The sequence below is a fragment of the Macrobrachium nipponense genome, chromosome 12 (assembly GCF_015104395.2).
Source record: "Macrobrachium nipponense isolate FS-2020 chromosome 12, ASM1510439v2, whole genome shotgun sequence".
NCBI classification, from domain to species: Eukaryota; Metazoa; Arthropoda; class Malacostraca; order Decapoda; family Palaemonidae; genus Macrobrachium; species Macrobrachium nipponense.
The window spans coordinates 4,245,848-4,259,991 of NC_087205.1; the positions used below are offsets into that span (position 1 = coordinate 4,245,848).

The following is a 14,144-nucleotide window of genomic DNA, read 5'->3' on the forward strand; positions in this document are numbered from 1 at the left end:
TTACGAAAAGTTTACTCTTTCAAAGTTATTTTTTCTTGTTCTCTTTCATACAGATCACAGATTTAAATAGTTTACTCAATAGGAAAAGACATTAAGTACTCTTATTTTATGTGGGCTGGATGAAACAACTTTAAACCACTCAGAATCCTGTATATAAGTTAGTTTGGTAAGTTTTAACATCTGTGAATTTTCTACAGGGTTAAACATTTACCACATAAGATTTTCAGAAATGCTATATCGTACAAAAACCTCTAAATGCATCGTTCTTTTCGTTAGATAGAAATAATTTTTGATACACAAACTACTCTTCATTGCTATTATTTATTAGGTTTCCTTACAGTCTTATTGCATACTATATTACGTCACGTTACAAGATATAGTCATTATAATACTAAGTTTTCTTATAAGCAAGGAAATATCTGTATTTATAATAATAAGACATAGGTCACATGAACTGAAACTATCAGAAGAATCTGTATGGGAAACTTTTAAACCTTTCTTTGAGCAACACTTTTAACCAGAGTTTTTCATGAATCGTTTGTTCGGTCATTCAGTATAATGAGTAGCGAAGTATAGAAAGTAAATATCGGGCTAGATATTGTAAGGGGGGGTTGCGGTTGCGCGGGAAGAACAAATGAGTAGGTTAATTACCTTGAAACAAGATATTATGACGAGTGAGAATGTATATAGTAGGTGTAATATAGTGTTAGAAAAAGATATATAAAGTGGTGAAAGAATAAAGTGCCTTTAGATGACATTGCTACACGCAAGGCGTATACTGTTGAGTGACTTTAATCTTAATGAGAATCAGATCATTTAAACGTTTAGACTTTATGACACAGCGCATATTCCTCGTCGAAGCAGTTCGCGTCCCACACTCCCCACTGAGGCTTCCTCAGATCGACGTTTCCGCAGTCTCCCTCTAGACCGTCCTCCGCCTTCGCCACCACTTTCTTCGAAACCGCGCGCCTGGAGGAGACCCAGGTCTTGTTCTTGAAACCAATCCATGGGAAGGGACCTACGTTTGAGGGAGAGAACTTGAATTCGTTACCTGTTCCTGTCAGTCTCTGTCTAGAGGAAATTAATACTCTTGCATATAATCAACAGCGGAAGGTTCTCAAAAATTTTAGAGGTCCTTTTTTTTCTTCTTTTTTTTTTTACAAATAAACAAAAGTTAACTATAACAAAATAATAAAACACTGTCATTATCTTGGTGCACTAAATTACTTTAGTTACACTGTCATTTTCTTGATAAACTAAATTACTTTCTCACCGATGAAGCCAATACCATCACATCAAATGATGACACTTACGATCGCTCATGAGATGCTGGAAGTGTTGACTGAGGACCTCAAAATGCGAATTCTCGATGTTTTCCAGCAATCTACCACCAGATTCTTCACACACTCGTCTTGCCGCTTCCCAGGGCAGCCGTATGAACTTAGGGGTGACGCAACCCAGGCTTCCTATGTAGACGCTAGGTTGCAAGCATTCCATTTCTGAAAGAAAATGCATTACCTTTTTTATTATTAAAAAATAAGTTTCTTTTCTAGTGTAATACAGTATTCGCAGCGGAGGTGGGTTGATGTCTATTATTAGGGCAAAAAGATCTATTCAACAGGTTTATGCACAGCATAGTGGATGTCAATTTATACCTTTCTTAATGGCTCAGTGGTCTAAAGTCACTGTACAGCGTTGTGTCTAAACTAGGCAGCGGTTCGAATCCTAATGGTGACGAAGCACTTAACATTTAAAAGTTCCCCTTGGGTGTAAATTATTCCAGAGGTATAGTGAATTGGATAATAAATAATATTTGTGGCTTACTATTTGTAAATATACATATATACATAGATATATAAGCATTAAGCTACAAATGTCCTTTAATATCAATTCGCTGATGAACTAAAAGAATTCCCCTTCGGTTAACATACATGAAAGTATATTTCAGAGGTAGAGCGATTTGGATATTAAAGGACATTTGCAGAGTAATGCTTGTATATGAATCACGGCGATGTGATCGAATTCATTCATAATATGGCTACGTGTGGCAAACGCATTACACGGTTAACATGATAGAGTTGGGTTGATATCGATTCTAATTACAAATATGTTTGAGCTCGACAGTGATTTGTAGGTAGGAGTCTGTATCAACTTATACCTCCCTTGATGGCCGTGCGGTTTAAGACGCGTCACTGCAGTCCTGGGCTCTTGTCTTTCGTTGCACAGTATATCTATATATATATATATATATATATATATATATATAGATATATATATATATATAGATAGATATAGATATATATATATAAATATATATATATATATATATATATATATATATATATATATATATATATATATATATAAATATATAGGTGTGTGTCTGTATGTATGTATGTTTAAGCAAAATCTTATGTTTTTGAATAAGTAATTTGTGTTATCCTGTCTTGCAAATAGTAAATGCGCACTGATGTTCAAAAGGTTATGGAGTTAATTCGGTTTTTTGAGAATTCTCTCATCCACAATATCTATACCCGAGCTCCACAGTAACCTGATGATGCCACAACTACCTACTTCCTACGGTTAGTTGCAAGTTATTTAAGTTTCATCTGGGTGCGACATTAACAGTAGCATTACCGACTAAATAGTGGCTAAACCTAATATTACTTAATTCTGTTGATTGGGGGATCAGCAGCTTAGCAAACCTGTTATCTATTCGTGTTCGTAATAGAGATTAGCACCTTCTCTCTCTCTCTCTCTCTCTCTCTCTCTCTCTCTCTCTCTCTCTCTCTCACTCACACACACACACACACACACACACACAAAAGCGCCTTAGTGGCGTGGTTGGTATGGGCTTTGCCTGCCACCTCGGTGGCCGCGAGTTCGATTCTCGGGCATTCCATTGAGGTGTGAGAGATGTGTATTTCTGGTGATAGAACTTCACTCTCGACGTGGTTCGGAAGTCACGTCAAGCCGTTGGTCCCGTTGCTGAATAACCACTGGTTATCCATGCAACGTAAAAATACCATGCAAACAAACAAACACACACACAGACAAAACAAATGACAGGGAATTCCGTCAAGTTTTGTTACCGCAATTCAACGGATCTCCTTTATAAGGTGGGAGACATTGGCACTCGTAGCTGCCTTCAGAGTTGACGCATGTCGCTGGAACCTGGCACTTGTGCAGTTCTTCACTCTTGCATTCGTCGATATCTGGAATAAATATAAACCTATGAATAAGTTAAATATGTAGATGCATAAAGGCAACATAAATTTACATGTATGTATGCATGTGTGTATATTATGCGTGTATTGATATGAAGTTATAAAAAACCTGCAGATTCCTTTGTTTTATCAGCTATTTGAAAATGCGTAAAACATACGTATATCCTTCATAAACTGTAATGACAGTTTGCGTTTTAATTGTAATAATTATAATTACATCTGGTATAATTTAAAGATTATTCAGATAATTTGGCCATTAACTTTCATTAGAACTGTTTTAAAGAAATCAAACTGCATTATGTTTGTCTATTTAAACTGTAATGTACATAATGTATACAAGCATTCGAATTAGTAAACTTTTGAACTGGCTTAAAATGGTGATTAGTACCTTGGCATCTGTTGCTTCTCATTTCGTAGCCATTGGAACACTCACATTTGTAGGAACCTTCCACGTTTTTGCAACTTGCGTGATCTCCACAAATGTCCGCATCTGTACATTCATCAATATCTGTAGAGAACGAATTATAATGTAGCACCATAAGACCCAAATAAATCTTTGAATTCGTATTATTGGTAAAACCAGAAAGCTAAGAGGTGTCATGTTTTATCACCTTAAACCGGATCATAGGTTATATCGTACATAGAAAGTTTAAAATAGACCAAAAACAGAGCATCTGCACTAAGCTGAAATATATTTGCAGTTTCTTTGGCCAGTAAAGATAAATCTGTTATTTATATTAGATAATTCCAAATTACAGAGGTGAAATGTGCTTTATATGTTCTACGCACCGTTTTCATTGTGATACTGTCCTTTTTATTGTTCACAATTATAACAGCTAGCTCAAATTGTGGAATATATCCCGTTCATACAACATAACCGACCATAAATGACGCAAATAATGATCCAAGACAACGCAACTAACCTGAACATTCGAATCCATCACCGGAGTAGCCAGTTACACATGAACAGGCGAAGCTAAATATCTTATCTGTACACTCAGCATTCTGACTACAGTTGTGGGTCCCGTCCATACACTCATCTGGTCGGAAATCATTACTATTTTAATATTATATTAATTGTCATTATCCTGGAGTATTACCAGCCCACTGAGTTATATACCAATATTTTCTATAGAGTTCACCATTGAGGTGTGAGAGAGAAGTCACGTAAAGCCGTTGGTCCCGTTGCTGAATAACCACTGGCTCCATGCAACGTAAAAACATCATACAAACAAAACATAGAGTTAACCAGAAGTATTTGTTTTTATATGGGCAATTAGGTGGAAAACTGGAGCAGTACAAAGACGAAGTTGTTAGCTATGTAGTTGGAAAGACCAAAGGGAAGATCGGAAGAGTGAAAACTGGAAGAAATTGTGTGAGACAGAAGAGAAATTGTTAAAATTGCAAAGTACATTTTTGACGTTAAATCTCTCTCTCTCTCTCTCTCTCTCTCTCTCTCTCTCTCTCTCTCTCTCTCTCTCTCTCTCTCTCTCTCTCTTTCTTGATGATCCACAGAAGGATAAATAGGTGTCGTAGCGATTGGGCGAAACCAGGTATAAGTATTGAAGTAAGGGACCTTGCTTTGCAGATCCTTCATTTTGTTGTAATTACAGTGTATTGCTAATCATTCATATTGCTTCATGTCCAGTAATAATTATTCTTCTACCGTAAAGAACTTAAAAAAATCTAGCGGCACTACCAACCTTTCGCAAGTAAAACAGTGATGTCATCTGAACACGAGGGTAACTTCAGGGACGACATGAAATCTTGCAACCCTGAAACACAACGTCTGTAGTGAGAATCTATTTGGTGTTGTCATGTTTGGCGAGCATGAGCTGACCATATAAAGTCAGCTCTGCTAATCCAAGGGGGAAAATGATATGCAAAAGTTCACATGCAAGAAGCTTATATGGTCCATTAACTTGCAAAGCAATTTTCCACAGGCCAGTATTCCATTTGGTAAAAGAAACTTAACAGAGTAATAAATGCATAAATATGAAACTACGAAAACGTTAGTGAGAAGTGGATATTTAAAGGTGGCATTTATTGGAATCCTGACAAAACAATTTTTTTATTCACGTTCATCAGTTGTTACATTTTCAAGGGTTTTGTCAATTCTTCGGTGAATATGGCTTGAAATTCTTAGAATATTTAAAACATAATTAGCTGCAACATTCTAGTCTTTGATTTAAACAAAGAGGAAACGAAAAAGGGAAGTCGATTAACAAACCTTTCACTTCTTTGCCCATCACCAGCTGTGATTCTGGAAGCAAAACAGATATCAAGTCATATTAAGTTGCTGCTATTTTATTTTTATCTTTATGTCTCTCCACTTCAAGTTACATTTAAACTATGAATTATTTTCTCAGACTGCTCATCATAACAGACAGACCCAGTCTGAATTCGAAATTAATACTTTCTGAAATTTAACGGAACAGAATTATAGTAATTCTGTCTCTGTACATATACTATATACATACAGACAGACATACTTATGTATACATATATGTAAATGTACATATGCATATGTATGTATGTATCCTTAAATCCACGGTAGAAGGATAAGTGAAACACGAAAGTACTTGTTCCAAGTCCCTGTTTCACTTACCATTCTACCGTGGATTCAAGGATGTTCTCAAGTACATGTGCCTTCTTCTACATTGGGTATGTAATGTATGTATGTATGTATGTATGTATGTATGTATGTATTTATGTACACATATCGTGTATTTCTGTGACTTTACGGATTGAAGGAGCATATAGCCATTACCTTCTATTGAAGATAGTTGCGCTTGTTGACCTGTAAAGAGAAGAATAGACAACTTTATAAGAATTACTCATCTGAATTACTGTGTTATCTACTAAAACAATATAACAACTTAATCTTAGCTGTGAGCTGGTATTCTTAAACAGCTCTTTTGGGTATTTTTTATTTAGTGAACAGTGATATGTTATCTCAAACAGCTCGTGTTCTTGCTAAGTCATGGTCTCTATCTGAAGACAAATGCTACAACGACGAACTTCAATTTATTTTGTTTTCTTGGTCTTTGGTGGTCCTAGTTCGGTCGAAATCTGGTTTAGCACGAGTGATTTGCATGTCGAAAAAAAAATGACAGAAGATAAAGAAAAAATTATGGTGCTTTTGACGAGAATCAAAAGAAGGAAATCCACCTAACTCTGTCTAACCTAACTTTGGGACGATGCTCTCGTGTGCAATAATAACTTGTATATAACTGGAAGACCGACACGTCTCGTCAAGTGTAGTTTAGGGAATAAAATGACATTCATATTACTGAACAGAAGTTAACAAAATTAAAGGCGATCACAAAACTTTGTGTGCAGGAACATTTAAGGGATTCATTAAGTTAGCGTAACATTTATGATGAAAATAAATTTATCTGAAAAGTTGCCGTTTAATTTTTTTACTTTTTTTTATATGTCTGTATAAACGTTCATTAATGATTGTGCATCCACAGCCGCCCCAACCCACAGTCCCCCACAACTGGTCGGGTACGATACACGAAAAAAAATCACGGCATGATTCCTTACAAACAAAATAAAGTGACCGTTCAATTCACAGCGAAGATCATAATTTTCTTAAGACTTGCAGGATGCTGATGAATATATTATAAATAAGAATTGACTAGTGTGATATGGTAGGTCAGAGGTCATGATTCTTCATAATGTGAAGAATTTGATTGTGAAGAGAAAATCTAACGAATGTGGAATACCAGGAGTCGCGATAGGAATAATGATTTGAACGTCATATATATATATATATATATTTGTATATATATATAAAATCTAATATATAAGTATATATATATATATATTATATAATAATTATAATTATTAATATTATAATATATATATTTATATATAATAACAATAATATTATACATAATTTATATATAAATATTAATATATATATATATATATTATATATATATATATATATAAATATATATTATATATAAACATGTATATATATATAATACATATATAGTATATATATATTATATATATATAATATATATATATATATATATCATATATATCTTATATATATATATATCTATATATATATATATATATGATTATATGATATATACTATATATATATATATATACATACATACATACATATTTACATATTAAATAATCTCTATATATTATTATATATAATATATCTACTATATATATATATACTATACATGTATTTATATACATACATTATATGTATATATAAATATATACTTATAAATCTTATATATATTATATTATATATATAATATACAGATATATATATTATGCATATATATATATAATATATATACAAATATATATATATTATTATAATATAAGAAATCTATTAAAGAAAATAGGTATTATATATATACACAATTATAATTTATGCATATAATATATAATATTATATATATATCTATATAATATATATATATATATATATACATATATATATCTATAGGTATATATTTATATATATCATATTATATATATTGTATGATCTATTACAAAAAATATGTATTATATATATATATATATAAATATATATATACATTAATATTTATGTATATTTCATATATATATGTATATATATATATATATATATATATATATATATATATCTATATATAGGCAAAATCCACGAAGGAAAGTGAAACAATGGATTACGCCGCAAGGCCTATCGACTCTAGTCCTCACTAAACTGAGTAAAGGACGAGAGTCGAGAGGCCTTGCAGCGGTACTCCATTGTTTTACTTTCCCTCTTGTCTTATGCCTTTATTTATATAATATTCATCACGTTCCAAATTTTCGTCATTCAGTTATAGTACATACATGCCCAAAAAAACATCAATTTAGTAATACTTACTCTCAATACTTTGCTGTATGTACTTTTGTGCGTCTGAAATTGAGAAAAAAAAAGGCATAATTACGCATTTATCTAACTCCCACATCTCAAAACTTGAGTACAATCACGTATGTATCAGTGACCTATGATGAACCATCTAAAACTCAAGAAAAATTCACGGGAAAATGTTCCTTACGTTCAATCGATTCCAGAGCTCCTTGTAGGCCTGCAAAGAGAAGTGGATAAATTTATTTGAGGGAATTACGTTCATGGAGAACATATTTACTTGCGGTATTTAATTTATAATTAAAATCGTATTAGTATCCTCGCTTAAGCTGTTCACCTCTGTCCGTGTTAATCTCTCTCTCTCTCTCTCTCTCTCTCTCTCTCTCTCTCTCTCTCTCTATATGTGTATATATATATATATATAATATTCTCCATTGTGTATATACTACTATAATATATATTATATGTGCGTATACATAAAAATATATATATATATATATATATATATATATATATATATATATATATATATATATATATAAATAGTACATCCTCAGAGAGAACTAGTATATACAAGCACGCGTAAAAACACGCATATATTATATATATATATATATATATATAATATATATATATATATATATATATATATGCGTGTTTTTATGCGTGCTTGTATACACTAGTTCTCTCTGAGGATGTACTATTTACACAGACTTTCAGTAAAGCTTCACGTCGAAAATGAGCTGAATTGCATCTGAGGTCAGCTAGAGCCATCAGTAGTCCTGCCATATATCTTATCGATTTTTGCTATAATAATTCTACCAATACAGACTGTTGTCACTCGTGATATTGTGGAGTAAACCGGACACAAAATTGATGGGGAAAGCATCGCAGATGAGTATATGTGCGTATGTATTTTCGGAAATGCATTATGACATGAAAGATCAAATATTCCAGATATACGTATGTGTGTGTGTATATATATATATATATATATATATATATATATATATATATATATATATATATATATGTATATATGTATGTATATATAATATATATATATATATATATATATATATATATATATATATATATATGTGTGTGTGTGTGTGTGTGTATGTATGTATGTATGTATATGTATATATATTATACAAAGACTGACTTTCTGGGTTTTTTATTCTAAAGTCGTGGTAAAATGAGGTGAGAATATCAAACCGAATACAGGGACGTATACTAGATGACCTGAATTGCAGACCTAGTCCTTATCTGAAGAAGCAAGAAAAGAGAGTCATAGGAAATGAGAATTCTTCTCTAAATCCATTTCTCTACTGACCTGTTAATTTTTCATTTATGTTTGTGAATAGCTCGGCGAGTATTTCGTGTTCAGAAATCATCTGAGCTTTGCACAGATAAGACAGAGCTACAGCGGCTAAGAATACGTTCAGTTTGGTATGGCACATCTCGAAAATAGTCGTAAAGAACCACTCGCCACTCGAGCAAAACTTAACTACTGACACTCAACAACTTCTTGGACCCCTGTCCACAACTGAATGTTTCGTATTCATGAAGGACTGCGCATAATTCAGAGAGGGTCATCTGTCCTCATCCTTGTATATAACCCAATGAACATTGAGTGACGTAAAGGGGAAGCCCACTAGTGGAATGACAAATAAATAAATCTACAACAAAAAAATTAATTAACAAATGACGTACGGGGGGGGGGGGGGGGGGAGCTCACTTATGGCACTCTGGCGCCAGTGATGTTGTCACTGTGTCTGACCCAAAGAGGTGCCACGGTTTGCCTTTGTCACTTCAGGGTTTTTGAATTACTCTGCCCCTTTCTCTTGTCGTGCCTGGGATTGCCGTATTACACGATAACTTTTAAATGGACTGGAAATTGATCTATTCGAACGTCAGTAACATATTTAAATAATTCTGTATTTTATACATGTAAATATTAAATATTATATATAATTTATATTAAATATATAAATTATATATATAATATATATATACATGAGAGAGAGAGAGAGAGAGAGAGAGAGAGAGAGAGCGAGAGAGAGTGGGTGAAGGTTTCTGTGATGGGATAAGTGAGTACAAATGTGTGTGTGGTTATGCTTACGAGTTTATATTTGTCTGATAATTTTGTCGCTAATTATCAATAGACTTTGTATAGTCTCAAATATCACTTGTTAATATTGATTTTACATTACCCTTACAAACAGCAGACCCCCAAAAGGGATCTGTTTGTGCTAAATGCATGTGGCCATTTATGATAGTAACTAATTCGCACTTGAGAATTTAAACTCTCAAATGTTTAGCCTCGGGAATTCCTACTCTAGAGAGACTTTTATATAAATAAACCTCCCCTGGCAAGGATTCCAACTCTTGCCTTCTGACTTGATGAGTCATGGCAGTGACTGAACTTGATCCATTTCGACTCTGTAGACTGTCGAATTCAGATTCTGTACTCAGAATCCAAAGGGATTCTTTTTTCCTGACACACGCACACACACACACACACACACACTATATATATTACTATCTATATATATATATATATATATATATATATATATATATATATATATATATATATATATATATAATATATATATACATATATATACATATATATATATATATATATATATAATATACATACATATGTATGTATATATATATATATATATATATATATATATATATATATATATATATATATATATATATATATATATATATAGCGTGTAGAATGGTATGAATTTTATTACTCTAAACCATTCCAAAAACCGGTTCGTTAATTTTTAAGAAAGACAGGGAATCCAAAGAAAAACTGCCTTTAATTCATAAACATGAATTAAATAAACACTAGCTTACTAACCTTGAGTTATATGTTGTCAACGGGGGACTCTCTCTCTCTCTCTCTCTCTCTCTCTCTCTCTCTCTCTCTCTCTCTCGTGACGATGAATAACTTAAAAAAAAACTACTGAAATCAAGCAGCATAACAGCAGAGAAAATATGCTTTTGAATCTATTCTCGATTTTAGTTCTCTGAACAACTGTGCGCCGTGTTGTGCGTCTCCGATCTCCAGCCTCCTCTGATTGCACAAGTATGTCCTTAATTTTATCCTATAAAGATGTTTATTTGCTTACGCTGTGTCTTGTTGTTTTTCTGCTGCTCTTTACTGGTTGTCCTCGGGGACGTTCAATTACGCGAAATTGGGTATTCTTCATAACTAGTTGTTTTAACTCGCTCGAGCTGTTGCATTTTAACTTCATCCTGACCTGTTTTCGCTCACATCAGGTTTCTAAGGTCTGTTGCGAGTTTCTAGGCGTTATTCTATATGGGAGGAGGTTGACACCTCAATATAACGGCCCCGCAGTTGGTTACAGGAGGTTTTTTGGCCAATGAATGCTTCACTTCTCTAACCTGCATACCAGAGGTGTAACAAAAGTGATAATGATGATGATGTTTGTACTTTAACGACCTATTCAGTGTTTAGCGCCAGGGATTTCGATTATACGGAACGAATATTAAGAAATCCAAATCTTCCTTCAAAGCTGAATAGTTTTAGATGAACATAAACTCATTTTTTTTTCTTTTTGATCTGTCTACAGGCAAAAGGCTATGGTAGTTGGCGAAGATTGGCACAATTATTGTTATGAATGATGAAAGTTATTTCCCAAATTTTCTGTTACGCCCTATGAAAGCTCTAATCATGGGTTCTTAACCTGGGGGCGTGCCCCCTAGGGGTGGCTTCAGTGATTCCAGGGGGGGCACGAGCCTCAGGTTTCAAAAGAAGTTTTTACCATTTATGGGTTATTTTCATGAGAAGAGCAATGGGGCAGTTACTGTAAAGATAAGCTTATGAAATAATGCAGAAATATCGGGTTCAGCAAGGAAATGCAGCCAGTTTTAGGAACTTGGATTCTGCTCTCTCTGACAGTAACCTCGACTCTGACTTAAAGCAACAAATAATCACTCATCTAAGTGACTTGAAAGCAGAATTCATCAGATACTTCCCAGATATAGATGACAAGCGTGAAGCCTGGAAATTCGTCAGGAACCCATTTCAATGTGAAGTAGCTGATATTGCTGATGAAGTCCAAGAAGAGATCCTAGAATTGAAGTTCAATTCTACAGCTAAAGAAGACTTCAAAGATATGGATTTGGAGACGTTCTGGGTCAAATACCCTCCTGTTTACCCTCCCCTTTGAATCTCCACATCAGGCTCTTCGGATTCTAACAAAGTTTGGATCCACATATCTATGTGAAACTGCATTTTCCACGCTCGTTGCTATCAAAACCAAATATCTCACTAAGATGCATTCAAGATCTGGGTAGCTTAGAGCGTGTCAAATATCTCATAATGTAATTCATGCTAAGGAAATTGACTAAAAAGCCATTTTTATTCATTTTCTTTTTAAATCTGGGAGTGAAATTTGTCTATAGATGCAAGGGAGGCGTGGAGGGAAAGAGCTGTTCCTAGAGGGGCGTGGTAGTAAAAAGGTTAAGAACCAGTGCTCTAAATCCTGTCATAGCAGTTTAAGCAGCTCTCTCTCTCTCTCTCTCTCTCTCTCTCTCTCTCTCTCTCTCTCTCTGGCTATTTAATAAATTGTTCTATTTTGTCTTGTATATATATATATATATATATATATATATATATATAATATATATATATACTATATATATTATATATATATATATAACTATCAAGGCAAGGAGGCATTCGACAGTGTGGGAGCTACAGAAGTAGAAAGTTAATTGAGCTTTTGGTGAAGTTTTAGGTCGTAGAAGGAATTACTGATGAGAGGAAGCACATGAAAACAGTTAAGAGTAAAAGAACTACTACAACAGTCTGGGCATATGAAAGGTAGCGAGCGGTGCAGTAAGGTGCATCTAAAAAAGGAAAGAAAAAAAGTCGCTTGAAGGAAATCAGATTTTCCCTCTGTTTGTGAATTAGATTCATCACAATGATCGTGACATTGTTCCAAAGGGAACAGCAGGTGGGATCGAGAAGTACGTGAGTGCCTGAAAAATTAATTAGGTTAATAATGAAAAAAAAATTAAAGAAAGCGCGTTTTTTAAATCTGAATAATACAATAGATGTTTTTACATATGCAAAAACCAAAAAAAACCCTCACTTTTCTCTCTCGTTGAACATAAATGGAAAGAAATGATGCTTACAAGATTTGGGAATTATGGTACGTTCTTTTCAAATGTCACTGAATCCTAGCTCCAGAAGTCGTTTTCGACGACTCTGAACGTGCCTTTGGTCAGTATCTGAAATTTTGATCTAAACCCTAATCACTCGCGTCAAAGAGACTCCATTAACTGTAGGTCCTGACTTTCATGTATGATGTTATAACCTTAGGATGAAAATTCTTGTATACTTAAGTTACTATTATTTGTATAAATGTTGTTGTTTCTACTGTTGGTTTTGGTAGATGTATTTGTTGTTAAATGAGCTGGACCAGGCAGACAAATTTGAAGCAGTTGAAAAATTAAGCAAAAAAAAAAATGAATATATATAAAATACCAAAATGCAAGACTGCATGAATTAACATATTTGCGAATCGACTGAATGTTGGTGTCTACTTCTATTACTGCATTCGCGTCCATAGGTCAGGGTATATTGTAAAGGTTATTACCCTCTTATCGAGCTAAGGTTTGGAAATGTGGGAATATATTCTTGCAACTGGCTTTACTTTTCAGGATGGACCATTCTCACTTACTGTCAAATACCGTGCAGCTTTACAAGCCTGGATTGGTTGGAATCTTTGGTGAGTACGCTGATATAAATTCTCTGCCTTCATGCAGCATTTGGGAGACCGTTTTTGTAGTCACTTTCCAGCTTGTAAGAATGTGTATTAATGCACCTATGGTGATAATACTAGCAACCCTCTTGCACAAGGGATTGTAACGTTACATGCGTTTTTTTTTAATGCATGTTTATATTTACGCTAAGTAAGTTAAGTTATAAGATTACCTCTGTCCTGCAGAAATCGTGTGTGATGTTTCGTGCTTCCTTT

At 33.6% G+C, this 14,144-nt stretch overlaps 2 protein-coding genes across 2 annotated transcripts in view; one reads left to right on the plus strand and one right to left on the minus strand.

Moving 5' to 3' along the window:
* Positions 1 to 307: 307 nt before the first annotated feature.
* Positions 308 to 9,678, minus strand: LOC135224304 (fibrillin-1-like). The gene is made up of 11 exons (XM_064263167.1): positions 9,443 to 9,678; positions 8,297 to 8,326; positions 8,122 to 8,154; positions 5,998 to 6,027; positions 5,458 to 5,490; positions 4,931 to 5,002; positions 4,151 to 4,267; positions 3,616 to 3,735; positions 3,093 to 3,215; positions 1,314 to 1,499; positions 308 to 1,018 (listed from the first exon to the last, which is right to left on the minus strand). Exons 1-11 carry the CDS (start codon positions 9,567 to 9,569, stop codon positions 825 to 827), a joined length of 1,065 nt encoding a protein of 354 aa, XP_064119237.1. The 5' UTR covers positions 9,570 to 9,678; the 3' UTR covers positions 308 to 824.
* A 1,452-nt stretch (positions 9,679 to 11,130) lies between these two features.
* The window catches only part of LOC135225101 (uncharacterized), a 21,543-nt gene continuing 18,529 nt past the window's right edge, over positions 11,131 to 14,144 (plus strand). The window contains exons 1-2 of the mRNA XM_064264358.1: positions 11,131 to 11,221; positions 13,828 to 13,895. Coding sequence (XP_064120428.1) covers positions 13,829 to 13,895 — 67 coding nt within the window. The 5' untranslated portion in view covers positions 11,131 to 11,221; position 13,828. The remainder of the gene's footprint in view (positions 11,222 to 13,827; positions 13,896 to 14,144) is intronic.